Source organism: Sapajus apella, unplaced genomic scaffold (assembly GCF_009761245.1).
Source record: "Sapajus apella isolate SASKATOON/1434 unplaced genomic scaffold, GSC_monkey_1.0 scaffold2, whole genome shotgun sequence".
Lineage (NCBI taxonomy): Eukaryota > Metazoa > Chordata > Mammalia > Primates > Cebidae > Sapajus > Sapajus apella.
In genome coordinates, this window is record NW_022436942.1 from 39,672,754 (window position 1) to 39,690,172 (window position 17,419).

A 17,419-nucleotide genomic window follows, 5' to 3' on the forward strand; every position below is an offset into this window, starting at 1 on the left:
GAATGCTACATTTTTCAAGTGGACTTCATATTTGTAAAAATTTAATTTTTATAACATCCTGTGAATATGGATGTCTTTTGCCATCATACCAATATTATGGATGAAACATCTGAGGATTTGAGATAGTAGAGTTGACTAAATCCTCACTGGCCTCAAAAGACTATAATCTAGGCCTTTTCCATCCCAATTCCAAGGCTATTTCTCCTGTTTGATCTGTTAATTTAACTCACCACTTTAGATTCAGACTCCATGAGAAGAGAGATTTTTTTTAATGCTTTATCCTTAGCACCCAGGACACTATCTGGCACTTGATAGATACCCAATAAATGCTGAATTAAAAAAATAGTCATTTTAATATTCATGATCTTAATGATTTTTATCATAATAATCTTAGTTCACTTTTCAAATTGTCTTCACATTTGCAAGAGACAGCATAAAGTGTGGTTAAGTGCAGAAGCTAATTTTCTATAATAGACATTAGATTATACCCTGAGTTGCTGAAACTTTCAATCTGCAGTTTACATTTATGAGACAGCGTAAAGTATGGTTAAGAGCACAAGCTGATTTTCTATAATAGATGTTAGATTATATCCTGAGTTGCTGAAACTTTCAATCTGCAGTTTTGATCGCTGACTTGAGCAACCAAGAAACCAAGAAAACCAAGAAACCAAGAAATAGAAAAAAAAAAAAGTCACAGGAGATGTATTGGCTTCTTATAACTCTTCTCTCTGCTTCCTATCATTCCAAAAATCTAAGAATGGTTATTAAACTTGGTAAGGAACAAAAACAGCCAAAAATGTCAAAACTTAACATCCTAAGTCTGTGGCTCAATAAAAACTGTAAAGAATCATCTTCTGGAAAAGGCGACTTAAGTTAAAAATTATCTAAATTATCTGACAGTTGATTTCCTGCATTATCTTTGCTCTATTCATTTTTAAAAATGAAGTCACAAAGAACACAGCTTATAATCATCACTCCTTGGGGTAGAGCAATAAGATTCCATGTTTCCATGTAGTTTTTCAGGCACTGACTATAAAGACCAAAACCAAGGCTGACTGTCATTCCAAAGGCCACTTACAGATAGGAAATCCTTCCAGAGCTCTAGGAGGAAAAGGGAAAGGAAAGGAAAGAACAACAAAACAGAGGGATGGAAGAAAAAAAAAAAAAAAAAAAAAAAAAAATGAAGGAAAAAAAAAAAAAAAAAAAAAAAAAAAAAACTCTGCAACAGCTATGCTTTATTTCATTCATAGAAATGTGTGTTTGGCCTAGCATGGCTTTATCCTATAATTGATAACTACTGTTCACCAAGCAGCTATGTGCTATATGCTTCACGTGCATGGTATTACTTGATTGAATCCTCACCAAAACTCCGTAAGGCAACCACTGTTATCTTGAATACTCAAGATCTAGTACTTACCTATGGATATATACATAGAAATTAACCTTAGTAGGACTTGAAGAGAGTTCTTTGGAATCCAGGGCCCCTGCACTTCACCTTTGTATTGTACCCTATCCCAAAGAACAATACATGTGTCTACTGGATCATGGGCAAGCTGCAATGTAAAAAATGCTATTTCCTTGTCTATGCCTTGGTTGCTACTTTTCTCACTTAAATCCCATCAAACAAATTATTTGCAGTCAATGCATAGTGAGAATGCAATAGAAAAAGTGGTGAGCACACAGTATGCAGAACTGGAGTCATAAGAGAGCCACCTTGAAGGGGACCACAAGTAAATGCTGAAATATCAAGTAGCTGTGGTGTGAGTCTTGTTTTCACTAAAACTATTTTTAAGGAGGAGTTACTACTTGTATTGCAACCCCATCCTCTATCCCACCCTCTACCTCATATGTAATACTGCTCCACAAATGGAAGGGTACAGAATTCAGATCCTTGTTGCCCCTCTCCCCAAAGGAAAAAAAAAAAAAAAAAAAAGATAGTAAGGACAGTCTCCATAGAAGGACCCAGGGTATCATTTCATCCAGTATCATGGGCTGTGAGCACTCTTCAGCCACCCCCTCCAGCTCCCAAATCACCTTGCAGCCTTAGTAAAAGAGAGGAAAGAGATTTACCTGCTTCTATTGAGGCTGAAGCCTGAAAGTCATGTATAACCTTTGAAGGACTGTAATGGTTTTAATCACAGGAATAGCATCTTTTTGAAAGGCAGGAGAGAGAAAGGAGCTGAACCACTCTGCAAATATTAACCAGGCTATTTTGGAGCAATGGCTATTGCCTTTGAAATCTTTCATCATGGGTCTATACTTAGAATTCAGAGGAGCACAGGGGGAGGAGAATAGGGCAATGTTAATCCCCAGTTGTTCTGAAGTTGTCCTGTAAGCAGGTTAGTATCTAAAATGCCCAAAATGGAAGTGTTCAATCCTTTGTTTAAATTATGTGATTAATTCTGTGTAACCTGGTCTGCACATAGATTGTCACAACACTCTGGGAGGTGACAGTTCTCAGTTTTCTTTCAAACTAGATGTTCTAGAGAGCGCTAGCTGCAATCACATTGGGAGACGGATGCTCCATGACAGCTAAAAGTTGGATTGAGTTTCAGGAGCTACTATATATAAAGCTGGGTCGACTTATGTCACTGGACTAATTAAATGCCATCTGGGTGGTTCCTCTGGGTTTTTGAGTCCATCACTCAGTTCAGATCGAGTCAGAGGCCAAGGAGGAGAACATGATGATGGACCTTTTTGAAACTGGCTCCTATTTCTTCTACTTGGATGGGGAAAATGTTACTCTGCAGCCATTAGAAGTGGCAGAAGGCTCTCCTTTGTATCCAGGGAGTGATGGTACCCTGTCCCCCTGCCAAGACCAAGTGCCCCCGGAAGCAGGGAGCGACAGCAGTGGAGAGGAACATGTCCTGGCGCCCCCGGGTCTGCAGCCTCCCCACTGCCCCGGCCAGTGTCTTATCTGGGCTTGCAAGACCTGCAAGAGAAAATCTGCCCCCACTGACCGGCGAAAAGCCGCCACCCTGCGCGAAAGGAGGAGGCTAAAGAAAATCAACGAGGCCTTCGAGGCACTGAAGCGGCGGACTGTGGCCAACCCCAACCAGAGGCTGCCCAAGGTGGAGATTCTGCGGAGCGCCATCAGCTACATTGAGCGGCTGCAGGACCTGCTGCACCGGCTGGATCAGCAGGAGAAAATGCAGGAACTTGGGGTGGACGCCTTCAGCTACAGACACAAGCAAGAAAATGTAAGCCTAGATGCTGCCGGGGCAGGGAAATGCAAAGGCTGATTAAACGCCTTCCTCCGGGCCTTAACCTCCAGCTGCTTGGTCTTTTTTCCCTTCCCCCGTGCTCGCCCGCCCCTCCCGCTCCTTCTCTAATGAACCCCCAGTGACCCAAGAAGACCGGGTGCCTGCAACAGGCAGGAAACGCGTACCCGGCCCGAGGAAGCAGGAAAGCTCCCCCTACCCCCACCCCCGGAACCGACGTTTCTTTCCTAATCTTCTGCTGCCTTGGTTTTCCCTCCAGCTTGAGGGTGCGGATTTCCTGCGCACCTGCAGCTCCCAGTGGCCAAGTGTTTCCGATCATTCCAGGGGGCTCGTGATAACGGCTAAGGAAGGTAAAGCAAAAGAAAGGGCTCTGGGCCGCACCAGAGAAAATCCGGGAGGGGAATAGGATGCTCGGGCCGAGAGGGTTCGAAACCAGAGCTGGGACGCGCCCTGCACAAAGGGCGCTCTTTGCGCCTAGGGACCAGGCCCTTCTGAGCCGCCAAAGCGGCCTCGCGTGGGGCGCGGAGTTGCTTCGTTTTCCTTCTTTGGGTACTGTTTGTGTGTTTGTTTTTTGCACACAGGAGGAGCAAGTACTGATTCGTCAGCCTCGAGCAGCCTTCGATGTCTTTCTTCCATCGTGGACAGTATTTCCTCGGAGGAACGCAAACTCCCCTGCGTGGAGGAGGTGGTGGAGAAGTAACTGGGCCGGCGCTTGAGACCTTCTCCACGCAGCAGGAAAATCCCAGCCACCCACCCTTCCTGGCCTAATCCTTTAATTAGGTCACGTTACATTAACATTTAGGAACCCAGACCGAAAAGCTGGTGAAAGGGAGAGAGACATATTCACAAAGAAACGTTTCAAAAACTGTTGTGCACGCTCAAATGAAAAAGCCTTTCGGCTTTGGGCTTTTATTTTTTTTTGGAACCGCGAGTGGCTTAGGTCTAGCCTCCTTATTATTTTTGTTGTTGTTGTTGTTTGGTTTTATAATACATTAACGTTTATTACAGTGATCCTTTTGTGCCATATTCAAAAGAAGTTCATTCCTGTCTAAAGTGGGAACGTTGCATTTAATGTTAGGGGTATTTAATGTATTTTTGTAAATAGTTTAGCACTTTCATTTTTTATGTAAACCTAAGAAATATATTTTAAATGTGGAATGATGTATATAAAATGTGCGAGGATCCTGGAATTGTAATATTAAAAAGAAGTTTCTATATGAACAGAGTTGGGTCCTAATTTTGATGAAACTGGAAAAAATATGTTTGGAGGCATGTGTACAAAAATAAAGAGGAGCCATATTTTAATTTTGATATCACACAAGCCCATTTATTTGGGTGTTTTCTTTAAGGCCAATTGAAAGGGAGGAAAATTGGTTTTCCTTCGTCTGAGTTAAGCTGGATACTTTTCTACCTCCCATATACCTCACACTTGTAATTGGAAGTGAGTAGTGCCCAGAAGAAATCTGTCCTTTTTCCTTTTATCTTTTTCCTTCTGTTTTTACATTCCTATACCTGGAGATCCGGGTGAGATTTACTTACCAAAGTTAACAATGGAATTTTCAATCTAGGAAAATTTGGTTGCAAGAAATTACCACACCAAAACTCTGGTCATTTCCCGAAAAGATCTTCAGCGGATTTAGCCCCAATTGCATTCCTTCTTAGCCTTCCCTGGTGGCTCTGTTCCTGCCGTGTGGATCTGGAGTTCCCGGGGCTGCACTGGCCTGGGGACGGCCCTCTGGCCTCCTCCCCAGTTTTCTTGAACTAGACTGGTCCTTAGCAGACTGGAATATCCTCAATGCCTCGTTTGGCTTGAGTTTGTTTTCCAAATACAAAAGATAAAAGAAATGCGCAGTCTGTCTCTGGAGGTGGGGTGGGCTGCTTTGAAGGGAGGGCTGCTTCAAGTGAGGGAAGGTTTCAATGGTTGAAGGCAAAAGACAACAACAACACACATGAAACCTCTTAGCCGGACCAAACAGCAAAGCCCCAGAGAGGCTTGAAGCCCCAGGAGCTCCTCACCATGCGGATTTTACAACGTGTGCCAGGTTTGTTTATCCTGTAACCACAGGAAGAAACGACCACCAAGAAACACAGTGGGAAGTGAGGCAGAGGAGAGCAGGAAGCCATTTCTTTTGAATGGCGACTTCTCTCTTAGATTCTGTAAGTGGCACCTTCACTCCCTCCCCTCACCCCTAAACCTCTACCTTTCCTCCTCCTCCCCAACAGCTAGTCTTCAGTTCTCAGGTGTGAAAATCAAATCGGATTCAGTATTTCCCAGCCCACCCTTTGCTTCCTAACCCTCCGAAGGCTGGACCTTCCTGCTGACCACCTAAGTTCCAGATAACACCACAGACAGCGCCCCCTGCAGGTACAGAGCTCCTTTTCCTCTCAGAAAAGAAGGCCTTTTCCTGGGGTGAATAGTCAGTTTTCTGGGTATATGGAAAATTCAGATTTCTTCTACATTTAATATGCAGAAAGATTCATAGAGAAAGCTGACATTGATATACAATCTCTTTTAAAGGTTTGGGAGAAGCAGGTGGGAGATTTAGTGGATGCAAACTGCTGAGCCTATGTGGGGTTGACTACCTAGCTGGAATCCAGGCTGCCACTATCTAGGGCTACCCTGCTCATTCTTAGTCCCGTTTCCTCCTGAGGTTGTGAACATTCACTGAGATAACACATGTGATGTGCTTAGCCAAAATGGCACAAAATAAACACTAGATACCAGCTCTCTTCTTATTGGTCAATCTAAGACCCTTTTCTTCCATCAAAAGCCATAGTTTCTTCAGCCTGCACTTGCTCTGGCTGGGGACAGTATTGACAACAAGGAGAACAGAAACAACATAAATAAGCCATTCTTAGGATTTAAATATTAACTTGTAATCCTACAACAGATCAGAGAGGTACCATTGTTGCTTTTACTTTACAGAAGATTCTTGGAACAGAGTTTCCTATACTTGGTAAGTACTGCATAGAGCCAGGATTCGGAGACAGGCAATTATCAATGCATTCAAGCCTGTGCTTTTAACCATCATGCTCTATGAAAGAGGCTCCTTGGCATATTGGCAATTTCTTTCTTTCCTCCTTTTTTTTTTTTCTTTTTAAGGGATGGTGTGTCCCTGTTGCCCAGACTTGAACTCCTGGGCTCACGTGATCCTCCTGCCTCAGCCTGCGAGTAGCTGGGACTACAGGCTCATTCCACTGAGCCCAGGTTGCCTTAGGAAATTAATAAGCAACATTTTATGGTCTGTTGAATAATTTGACTCTTCTTGACATTTGTTTTCCAAAAGCTCTTTCTTAAGACTGGCTAGCTAGTGAACTCCAAATTATAGTAGTAACTTAAAAAAAAAAAAGTAGTGAAGCATTTCAAATTATCCAACCAAAACATGTGTACATATGTCTGGGTAGTGTCTATGCCCATTAATTATGCTTATTAGATGCCCATAATGTTCTCCCTAAGAATCAATAGGGATTTTCCCTAAAATGTATATATGCACACTTATATTTTTAAAATTCAGATTTATTATGCAACACAAAATAATGTAACTGATTAGGTGAGCTCATTTAATTTATAATTTAGCATATATTTACAGTAAGATGTGTGTTATAAATGGCTCAACAGCAGAATGCTTTTATTAATTCATGGACTTCACATGTTGATGGATTTTATTCAGTCTTTGCAAGCCAAATCCTCTCTATCTCTCTTAGCTGGGTAACTTGAGAAATTGTTTGGAATAAGTTTGCCTATAGAAGTCTCTTCATTAAATAAAGCAAATATTTCCCAAAGACTTGATGTGACCTCCACTGCTACAGATTACATGTTGGGCTTTCCAATGAAATCCTTGGTGTGTTTGCAATTAAAATGTTTTTGTTTGATATTAATGATGATAATCTTTACTGAGGCCAAAGCCAAAATAAACAGGGCTGTGGAAGCAGAAAATCAAGACATAATAACTTGGTAAAGATAAGCAGTTTGGGATTAAATTCAAGCCTCTTTCCAGAGGCAGGTATAAAGTTAACAAGTAAAAAATAATGAGTGATTTTCTTTATTATACTACTACAGAAATAATTTGTGGAAAAGCAAATGTCAGCTTTTCAAACTAACTTTAATGATCATACCTGGATCACTGAATTCCAAGCCTGAACACTGGAAATCCGCTTATGTCTAACAGTCTCGTTTATTTTTTCCAAACTTTTGCATATGTTTTGGGGGTGGAGGGAATGCTGGAATTTAGGGTTCCCAACTACTTTTGAAGCTAGCAGAGAAATCTTGGAATGCTGAAAGTGACCTCTATCCTCATTAAGACTTTTTTTTTTAACTAAAGTTAGAATTTACCCAGTTGTGTTTTTCTTCTAGTAATATTTTACCCCATTTCTTTCTTTCAAAACCACTCTACCACAACACCATAGCTGGAATTTTTTAAACATTTTTGCTTAAACCTTGAATATCTCATTGCCTAATCCAATGCATTGATAAATTAGCAATAAGATAGTATTTTCTCAAAGAGCCAAAACACCAAGCTATTTCTCTGACAGGCCCCTCCAGTCACTCTCTTAAACGATTAAACTTATAAAAAATGATACTCCATCCTAGAGGTTTCACTCTGCAAAAAGCAATTTTTTTGCAAGCCTAGTTCAGAGTCAGTCTGAGATGGAATGGCTATGCCATGTGCAGGAACAAAGATAACGCTGTAAGAACTGGCTACTTTCTGTACTCTCAAGGCTGCTGAATGTCCTTACTTAGGCCTTTGATCTCTCCTGGAAGTCCTCTAATTCAAGCAGAGGCCAATGTCTTCCTCAGCTGTCTTCACAAATTCTTCCAGCAGCTCTGGCAGGTACTAATGTGTTTACTTAGGTGTGCCTGATTCCCAGAGCTAATAGCAGTTTGCAATTGTTTAGCACATTTTGAAGTCATCTATAATACAAAAAATATCAAGAACAACTTCCTTAGTCTAGGAGTTGAGAAGGATCTGCAGGTAGGGGTAGAAGTGAATTGAAATGGATTTATCCTTTTACCCTTACTGACAGAGGCTCCTGAGTGACAGCATCTTCCTTCTATATGTATTTGGTATCTCCTTCTAAGAGAAGCATAGAGGATTTTCAATAATGCAGAATTCCTAGGGTGGACAAAATTTACTATAAGAGGAAGGTATGAGCATCATTTTGCTGGTGTGATGGGTCCATCAACACTAGCGTATTGCCATAATGCTTAAACTAAAAGAGATTTCACTTTTTAAAAAATGTTGATGTTACTTAAAGGTCATTGCTATTAGAACCCGGTTAAAATTCTAAATTGCAAGAAAATAAAATGTATTTTTCTCAGAATATAAAATGAAAAAATATAAATAAATAAATAATCAATCTACTTCAACAGAACCTTAGTGAGTATCCATTTGAGTATCCATTTATAGCACCAGAGGTGACTGAGTTTTCTTCCCCTCATTTACCTACTGTTAGACTTCTCTGGCCGACAGGGTTGGAGTGTCATTTCCAACAACCTGTTTACATATGAAAACGTGAGTTTTCTCCGCATGCAAGAAATTCACTTCTCTGCAGAAATAGTAGAAAACTTATTTTCATTCTTTGTGTAAGGAGCAAAAGCTAATCTAGTCCAATTTTGAGTACAAAAATGTGCCCTGATTAGTAGATCTTTTTAAAAGCCATTTAAAAAACTTTGCCCATGCTTCCCTGTTCAACTCACTCAAAAAAATTATTTTTCTCTCTGTTTCTCACCCAGTTCTTTATTTTCTCCTTCCAGTATCCCCTCGGAAAAGAGCAGGGGACCGCTCCTGAGCTGGGACACCGTAGCAGTCATCTTCGTGGTGCTGGCTGCCTACCTTCTTAACATACTGCTTTTTAAATTTTTTTTTTTAATTCTTAAAATCTCTTTCTTCTCTCGCTCCTGACAGCATCTTAAAAGTTGTTTCTTTTAAACTTTTAAAAAAATTTTTGAACCATTTGAAAAGTTTCTTGTTTCTTTTTACTTTGGTGCTCTGAGATCCTATTTTCAGCACTTGCGCCCCAGGGGCCCTCAACTCCAGACCCTGTTCCCCTGCTAGCAAGTCCCATTAAGCCGCCGGGCGCTCCTGTTTTCTCGGCTTCTTTAGTACCACTCGCTTGCGGCACTCTGGTAATTTTGTTTTGAGATCACCTTACCAAAGACAGCTCTAACCTCTGAGAACTACTCTTAGTGACAGAGGTTCCTGAGTGACAGCGTCTTCCCAGGCACAGGAGCCAGAGAAAGATGTTGAGGAGCCAGGAAAAGATGAGTAGCTAGCTTTTGCGAGTTTCTGCTCTGGAGAGCTAAGGAAGCGCACGGAGCCTAAATTAATTGAAGAAGAAAACAAACAAAATCACCTCTAAATAGAAGCTGTAATGACAGGATGCCTAGTTTCCAATCCTGTGTGACCTTGGGGCAAATTACGTAGTCCCTGGGGCTTGGGTTTAGTTTCTTTCTACAATGGGTCCAAGAATAGTTCCCACAGGGTGGTTTGGAGTATTAATTGTTAAGTTAATCTATGGAATGGGTTGAGAACAGTGCTCTGCAAATAAAAAATTCTCAATAATTGTTAGTTAAAAGTATCTCACGCTGAGTGGCTTGAGTAGAAAGCTTGTTAAGTGCTTTCAGAAATTAGCTGAAAGGAGAGCAGAAGGGCTCTAACTTTAAAGACCAAATCACAAGTCTGAGCTAATTTGTGGATTCCATAGCCAAAAAAATTAAAAAGTAGTCATATTGCTGCTAATAGAAACTGTGGGACTTGGCTGAGAATTCCTGGGACAGAATACCCACTATTGTATTTCAGAGGTAGCAATATGCTATGCATTTGCTGTGCATTTTAATATTTCCACCAGCGTGGTTGGCGTCTTAGATTCCACCTGGGTTCTTCTTGAACTTGCCTCTTTTTATCTGGTGTAGCCCTGGATACAGTATTCATTTCAAAGGCATAGACTTGTTAATAGCCCTAAAAAAGGTGCAGATGAATTTCCCACTGGTCAGGTGATTAAGCAGCCCATTGGTGTGAGAGGGAGCCTGTTTTTCAGGAGGGATCTTTGTCTTAGGGATGACAGTATGGAAGAGAGGAGACAGCAATGGTGTGGCTAGCAAACCTTAGTGAATGACAGTGTCACTCTCCCATCTCTGGTTTTCAAGGCCTTCACTTTAGAGAGAAGATTTCACCCTGAAGAGGTTGATACTTCTCTGGCCCCTGCAGAGGCTGGATCAGTGAACCAGAGTTGCTTTAAGAACATAATACAAAGTTCCATTCACTGAAAGAAAATAATTAATAATAATAATAGGAAGGAAAACTCCCTCCTCCCAATAACTTTGGAGCCACAATATTTATTGAACTGGGTGACCCTAGGTTGAGTTGAGAACACTCCTGCTTCTTTTAACAGGGCCACAAGACCTAGTCCAAAACCCTACACTAATTGTGTAGACCTTAAGTAATTGCTTTTCCTAAATATAAACAGCACCTCCTCAACCTAAGTAATCTGAAAGTGGATTAAGGGTGGAGGAGGATTGGTAAAAGCTGATTAATAGACTCACTCTCACTTAAATGACAACCCTCCCCTCTCGCTTTCTATCCATCCAAGTTCCAAAGACCCTGCTGTGCCTGCTTTTCTGGAAGGCTTTTGTCACTGAAGTGTGTGAAGTTACTCCTGGTTTGAGAAGTTGGAAATTTTACACGAGTCAAGGATTGCAGTGGCGGCAGCTGGGACGCATCTGTAACGGTATTAGTTTGCCTGAGAGCAGAAAATTAGCAACCCTAAAGCCTAGCTTGGCTGTTTAGTCTGTAGAAATGACAGAGTGGAGCAGAAAGAGAGGGAGAAAGGAGACTCGCCCCTGGAAAGAGAGTTTGCCATCTAAAACTGGAGTTCTTCCATTAGCAAAGCTTAGAGACACTTTCAGTGCAGGTTTTTGGCCTGCTCAGGATATAGAGAAGTCCTGGAACGAAGGAGAAGGCACTCAACAAATACGTGCAGAAGAGGAAAAGGAAGGAAGCAAGGACAAAAGGAGGGTTTCTGGTCACCTGGCCCTCCTGTGCCCACCTCCTTTTAGATGAGCAGACATACAGGGAGAACTCGGAGTGAGTCTCATCTTGGGAAAAGGAAACTCCCTCCCTAGCCTCAATAAGGTAGAGCTTACAATAAATGACAGTCTGAGCAAAATTGTACTTATCTGAATCTATACAAAATGGATTTTATAAGGCAAACCCTAGATTCACTCCATGACTGAAAATGTTACTTCAAGTTTTTGGTAACCCTTATTCAATCAAATTGCTGGGAAAAATTCTCAAGATAATTAAAGTTCACGTAAAAGAGAAACAAACACCCCAAAATCAGGTGATTCCTCATGTCCGGGATTGGGAGGGCAGGTTAGTTCTCGGTGCCAGCTGAAAGGGATTTCTATTTATTATTACTATTTTGAAATGTGTGCGCAATTGCAAAAAGTTTGGACTGCCTTTGTTACTTCTGTATGAAACACTGCTTAAGTGATCCCTTGGTTTAGCTTCTCTAGAGAGTGCAAGTGAGCAGGTTGGGGACCTGCCCCAGCCGCAGCAGAAGTGCAGTAAAACCATTAGCTTCAAAAGGGGCAGCACACAGCAAATTGTCCCTAGAGAAAAGGGGGAGGTTTGTCCAGACAGCCCCCGCGGGGGTTGCGGTGGGATATGCTAATAGTGCCGGGCCACTGGGACCGGCCTCCCTCCCGCAAGAATATATAAAGAACCCCAACCCCAGCTTGTCGACCCAGGCCAACAGGAGTCTGCCCCTGTTAATTACCGGAGCAACCGACCAGGGAGCTCCGCCCGGGATTTGCCCCGTCCGTAGCGGCGCCGGGTTCCCGTTTCTCCCCATCCCTCTCGCTGCCGTCCAGGTGCACCGCCTGCGTCTCTGCAGGATGGACATGATGGACGGCTGCCAGTTCTCACCTTCTGAGTACTTCTACGACGGCTCCTGCATCCCATCCCCCGAGGGTGAATTTGGGGAGGAGTTCGAACCGCGAGTGGCTGCCTTCGGGGCGCACAAAGCCGAGCTGCAGGGCTCAGACGAGGACGAGCACGTGCGAGCGCCTACCGGCCACCACCAGGCTGGTCACTGCCTCATGTGGGCCTGCAAAGCCTGCAAGAGGAAGTCCACTACTATGGATCGGAGGAAGGCAGCCACCATGCGCGAGCGGAGGCGCCTGAAGAAGGTCAACCAGGCTTTCGAAACCCTCAAGAGGTGCACCACGACCAACCCCAACCAGAGGCTGCCCAAGGTGGAGATCCTCAGAAATGCCATCCGCTACATCGAGAGCCTGCAGGAGTTGCTGAGAGAGCAGGTGGAGAACTACTACAGCCTGCCAGGACAGAGCTGCTCGGAGCCCACCAGCCCCACCTCCAACTGCTCTGATGGCATGGTAAGCAATAGATCTGGTACCTGCTAGGCTGCCCTAATCTTTTCTAAAATCCTTACACCTCATTTAAACCAGGTGCAGCGGGGAGAGTGGAGTGGAGACAGTTGCTGAGTTGCTTTAAAAGAAGAGGGGTCCACGTTTAGAAAGACTCCCAAAACTGCTGCTGAACAAGATTTTAGTTTGACTTTCTAGCAGGTTCTAAGTGTACACTGTAATAGAGAGTTGGCATGGGAGATAGGTGGCTGTGAATGATCACTCAGATGTTTCCTCCATTCCTGAATTTATTATGTTCAAAATATGCCCTCTGTGGATCATGCCCTACACCAGTATCTAAAAGCAAATTAAGTTTATAACTTAATGAAGAAATGGAAAGAAATACCCACATGGCCCCAGTTCCTGCTCCGCTGAGGACTGGCTGAAATAAGTTGATGCATTCTTTCTTGAGAGCGTTTGCTCCAAGGCTGCCAGGTTTTAATGTGTTTTTGCCCTGGGAAAGTGTTCTTTCCCTGAATTAGTGTGGCTTTCTTCTACTACAATCCATTTTGCATGGTTAACCCAATGCACATTGCTGCTGAATTCCCCCCCCTTCCCTTTGCTGCTGCCCTCCTCTTCTTCAAGCACAGAGATTGACCTCAGTGCCCTAGGAATTTGGAGAGGGCTAGCCCTTCCTAAATCAAGGCAGTGGAGGTGATTGACAGTAGTTGGTTACAGAGCTAGTGGGCAAGCACAGCTTCACTGTTGGTCAGAACATCTTTTGCCAAGACCTGAAAACAAACTTTTTTGTGTGTCTTGTATTATAGCCCGAATGCAACAGTCCTGTCTGGTCCAGAAAGAGCAGTACTTTTGACAGCATCTACTGTCCTGATGTATCAAATGGTAAGAATCGATAACTTCACAGGAGTTTAAGGACCAGTTCAACCTAACAATTCAGCCTGTAAAAGTCTGTTTTTCCTGATAGTATTGGGGAAGGGAACGGAAGTGATGGTTCTTATAGGGAGGCTTTGACAAAGCAAAATAAACACATCTTCTGCTCCAAATCCCCCTAGCAGACATGCACACACACACGCACGCACACTTGCATACACACTGTTGCTTGAAATATTATCAAGGGGCTTCCCCCCTCCTCACCTCCACCCCACAGGAATTGCAAGATATTTGCTGCAAATTTCTAAGTTAGACTTTCTGTGACCACTTGACCTCTGGGTGTCAGAGGAGTTGACCTACAGTTTGAGGGGCAACATAAGCAAGTCTGTCTATCTAGGGCTAATTATTTTTTAATGCTTTCTCCTTGTATCCTTAGTATATGCCACAGATAAAAACTCCTTATCAAGCTTGGATTGCTTATCCAACATAGTGGACCGGATCACCTCCTCAGAGCAACCTGGGTTGCCTCTCCAGGATCCGGCCTCTCTCTCCCCAGTTGCCAGCACCGATTCACAGCCTGCAACTCCAGGGGCTTCTAGTTCCAGGCTTATCTATCATGTGCTATGAACTAATTTTCTGGTCTATATCACTTCTTCCAGGAGGGCCTAAAACACAGGAAGAAGAAGGCTTCAAAAAGTCCAAAACCAAGACAACATATATATAAAGAATTTCTTTTCAGTTGTAAATTTGTAAATACTATCTTGCCAATTTATAAAAAAAGTATATTTAACTAAAAAGTCATCATTGCAATTAATACTTTTTTCTGCATTGTTCTTTGCTTTAGATATTAATACTTAGTTCCAATAATACTATTTCTGATAGGGGGCAATTCATTGAGGGTATCTTGTTGCAATGCTTAACTTATATATATGTATATATATTATAAATATTGTCCCTGGTGTTTAGAGCTTTATTTTTGCTTTAAAACATTAAAACAGCTGAGAATCAGTTAAATGGAATTTTAAATATATTTAACTATTTCTTTTGTCTTTAATCATTTAGTCATATTGTATAAATAAAAAATATAACAATACTGCCTAATGTATATATTTTGATCTTTTCTTGTAAGAAATTCGTCTTTTAAATGTAAGCACAAAATAGTACTTTGTGGATAATTTCAAGATATAAGAAATTTTGGAAATTCCACCATAAATAAAATCTTTTACTACAAGAAATATTTTGGCTCATGATCTTTTAAAAGAACACCCCTAGTGGAATTACTATTCATTGACATGAAATCTTTGTGTCTGGGATGAAAATACTTAACAGTTGGCTTTTCAGATAAATCTGAATCTTTACCATTTTCATGAACCTAGCTTAGGTCCTGTTGATGTCACAAATGAAAATGTCATATTTTCATTTTAAATATATTTCAAGTGAGCCTGCTAGATGAAATTTTTCTTTATCTTAGAATTGTACCATATACTATCAAGTCATTTGTGTGTGAAGGGAAGTTAGTAGTTATTCAGGACAACACATGCTTTTTTTTAAAAAAGACTATACAACGTCACATCATTTTAATACCTACGGTACAATAGAAGGCATGAGTTAAATCATATTTACTTTTTCTCTCCGTCTGAAATTATCTTGATATTATATACTAGTATTGTCAACAAAATATTTAAAGGTATGGGCTGAATTATTTTTTATATTGCTGGAGTGCTAACATAAGAAAACTTACACAAATTATAGTGAAATGAGACAGACTGGAGTTGTCTTCCTCCTTTTTACAGCTTCCTTTTTACAGTCTTTTAAATTTTATTGTATTAATCATATCATGTATGTGTGTGTGTGTGTGTGTGTGTGTGTGTGTGTGTGAAACAGATGTGTCTCTTATTCATCACCCTAAATTTCCTCTAGAAAGAACTGATATGAAAAAAATTGAACAATTAAGTGAAAAATAGGTTGAGGCAATGTCTGGGATAATTCTCCCAAGTTTACCATTGAGAGAGACTTTTTGAAAAAGATATCCTTAAAGAATGTAAAGTAGCTGTTCATGGAGAAAATAAAACATCAATAATTGTTTCATCCTCTTATATGTACGTTAGTTTAAAATTCCTAAGGATTTGTGGTTACATATATTAATCAAAAAAAGCATACAGACTCTTTGCTAGATCTTGGCAATGCTACCATTCTCAGGAGGGTTTCTCTTTCTCTCTGATGTGATTCACTCCTGCTTATGCAGTCATGAAGCTTAAAGGAATGGGAATCATTCCATAAGGAAGGGAGAAGGGATGAGTTAAAAGATATTATGGCTACTGTCACACTGTTAGCCTCCCGGGCTGACAGAGGATGCTGACTTGTAGCACACAGTTTTAAGTCTTTGCTTATGATTTGAGAATGTGAGGATTTTACGTGAAGAGAATTCAAGAGGGCATGACAGAAATTTGTGTTTATTTCCAACATAAGTCTGGGTTATTCACTTTTGTTAGATACTATGCTAGGTGCATTTTCTCCTTTTGATAATTCTGTGGAGACATTGGAGATTTGTTGTTTTTAATAGGATTGAAAAAAAATTCAAATATGGGTTTAGTTTTTTAAACTTCAATTTTTAAACAAATTACCACATATTTTGTTTCATTTAATATTATAATTAAGCACAAAATATGAAATTTTTGGTTCAAGGGAATGAAAATCAAACTTTTCATATCAAATCCCAATTGCTTTACAACTTTGCAAGCACACCTAATATTCTCTATGAATATTACAATGATAATTCAAAGTAGTTATAGTTTTTTCAGTGGCCTGGATTTAATACAGGTGGTGGTCAATATACAATTTAAAACAATATTCTTCATTCCAGCTTGCTCAATCCCATTTTTAATGTACTAACATTGAAGGCTAATGTCTGCTCAGAACAGCACATTATTTGCAGTCATAGATACTTATTTTTAGATAAGGGACTTTGGAAATTGGTGTTCCAATGGTTCAGATCCAGAAAACTCTTCTTTTTTAAAAAAAAAAAGTAGGAGAAAAAAAGAAATGCAACTCGCAAAAGACTGAAGTAAGGGTGGGATTTTGTCATCTACATATCTCCTTCAGAGAACAGTTGGGTCTCTGAGTTTGTATTAGCCCACTTCACCTCAGCTGTTTTCCATACAGCCAACCAACAGTCAGATTTCTAAGAGCAACTAGGACAGTGTTCCCTTCCCTGTCTGCAAGTATGATGGGGAAGAGATTTTCAGTGAGTGTGAGTCAAAAGAACCTCCTTTCATCTAATGGCTGCAAAATGCATGTTCCCTGAGTTACATATGAAAACCAAGTCCAGGGAAGATATGGAAATTTGTATATGCTACGTGGAGGCAAGTTGTTATATACATCCAGGTGTCTCATTGTCGCTATTTTCTTCTCCTTTGAAAGATACAAGTCAGATAAAATTAGTAGCCATATTATACCCATAAATTCCCCTTTAAGGTGGCATTCTTATGAATACTTACTCTGAGAATGGTATTTTCTGAAATTCTCTCTTTAGAGGTATAACAGTTACTAAATTAAAGTGGTAATTTAATTCTCTGACTTGCAGAAGTGGTATTTCTGGGAATGATATTAGAGTATGTCTGTTTGTAACTTCAGAAAAACCCTGCTTGAATGGCAAAGTACTCCTGAAAATATCACCATTGAATGTTCCTCCATTGTCACAAAAAGCACAGGACATCACATTTGTTTCCTTTAAGAATTTTAGTTGTACATATTTTAGTTGACTAGTAAGTTGGTTTATGATAAGATTACAATACTGAACACTAAAATTATTGTAGGGTCAAAATATTATTTAAAAAATACCCTTTGTAAAGGGTAAAATAGCCAAATCCTATCTCTATTTATGGTACAAATTCACTTCATTACAGATTAATCAGAAAATAGTGATACAGCAGCAACTGGC

At 40.8% G+C, this 17,419-nt stretch overlaps 2 protein-coding genes and 1 long non-coding RNA gene across 3 annotated transcripts in view; 2 read left to right on the forward strand and 1 right to left on the reverse strand.

Annotated features, from left to right (window-relative positions):
- Nucleotides 1-2,220, reverse strand: part of LOC116563835 — a 64,365-nt gene extending 62,145 nt beyond the window's left edge. Inside the window, exon 1 of the long non-coding RNA XR_004274594.1 lies at nt 2,071-2,220. This is a non-coding gene — a long non-coding RNA (uncharacterized LOC116563835). The remainder of the gene's footprint in view (nt 1-2,070) is intronic.
- Nucleotides 2,221-2,464: 244 nt separating this feature from the next.
- On the forward strand, nt 2,465-4,442 carry MYF6 (myogenic factor 6). The gene is made up of 3 exons (XM_032296594.1): nt 2,465-3,200; nt 3,481-3,571; nt 3,803-4,442. Exons 1-3 carry the CDS (start codon nt 2,682-2,684, stop codon nt 3,919-3,921), a joined length of 729 nt encoding a protein of 242 aa, XP_032152485.1. The 5' UTR covers nt 2,465-2,681; the 3' UTR covers nt 3,922-4,442.
- Nucleotides 4,443-11,970: 7,528 nt separating this feature from the next.
- On the forward strand, nt 11,971-14,896 carry MYF5 (myogenic factor 5). Its single transcript, XM_032286421.1, has 3 exons — nt 11,971-12,618; nt 13,416-13,491; nt 13,916-14,896. The coding sequence occupies exons 1-3, from the start codon at nt 12,118-12,120 to the stop codon at nt 14,104-14,106; spliced, it is 768 nt and encodes a 255-aa protein (XP_032142312.1). The 5' UTR covers nt 11,971-12,117; the 3' UTR covers nt 14,107-14,896.
- The last annotated feature ends 2,523 nt before the right edge of the window (nt 14,897-17,419 follow it).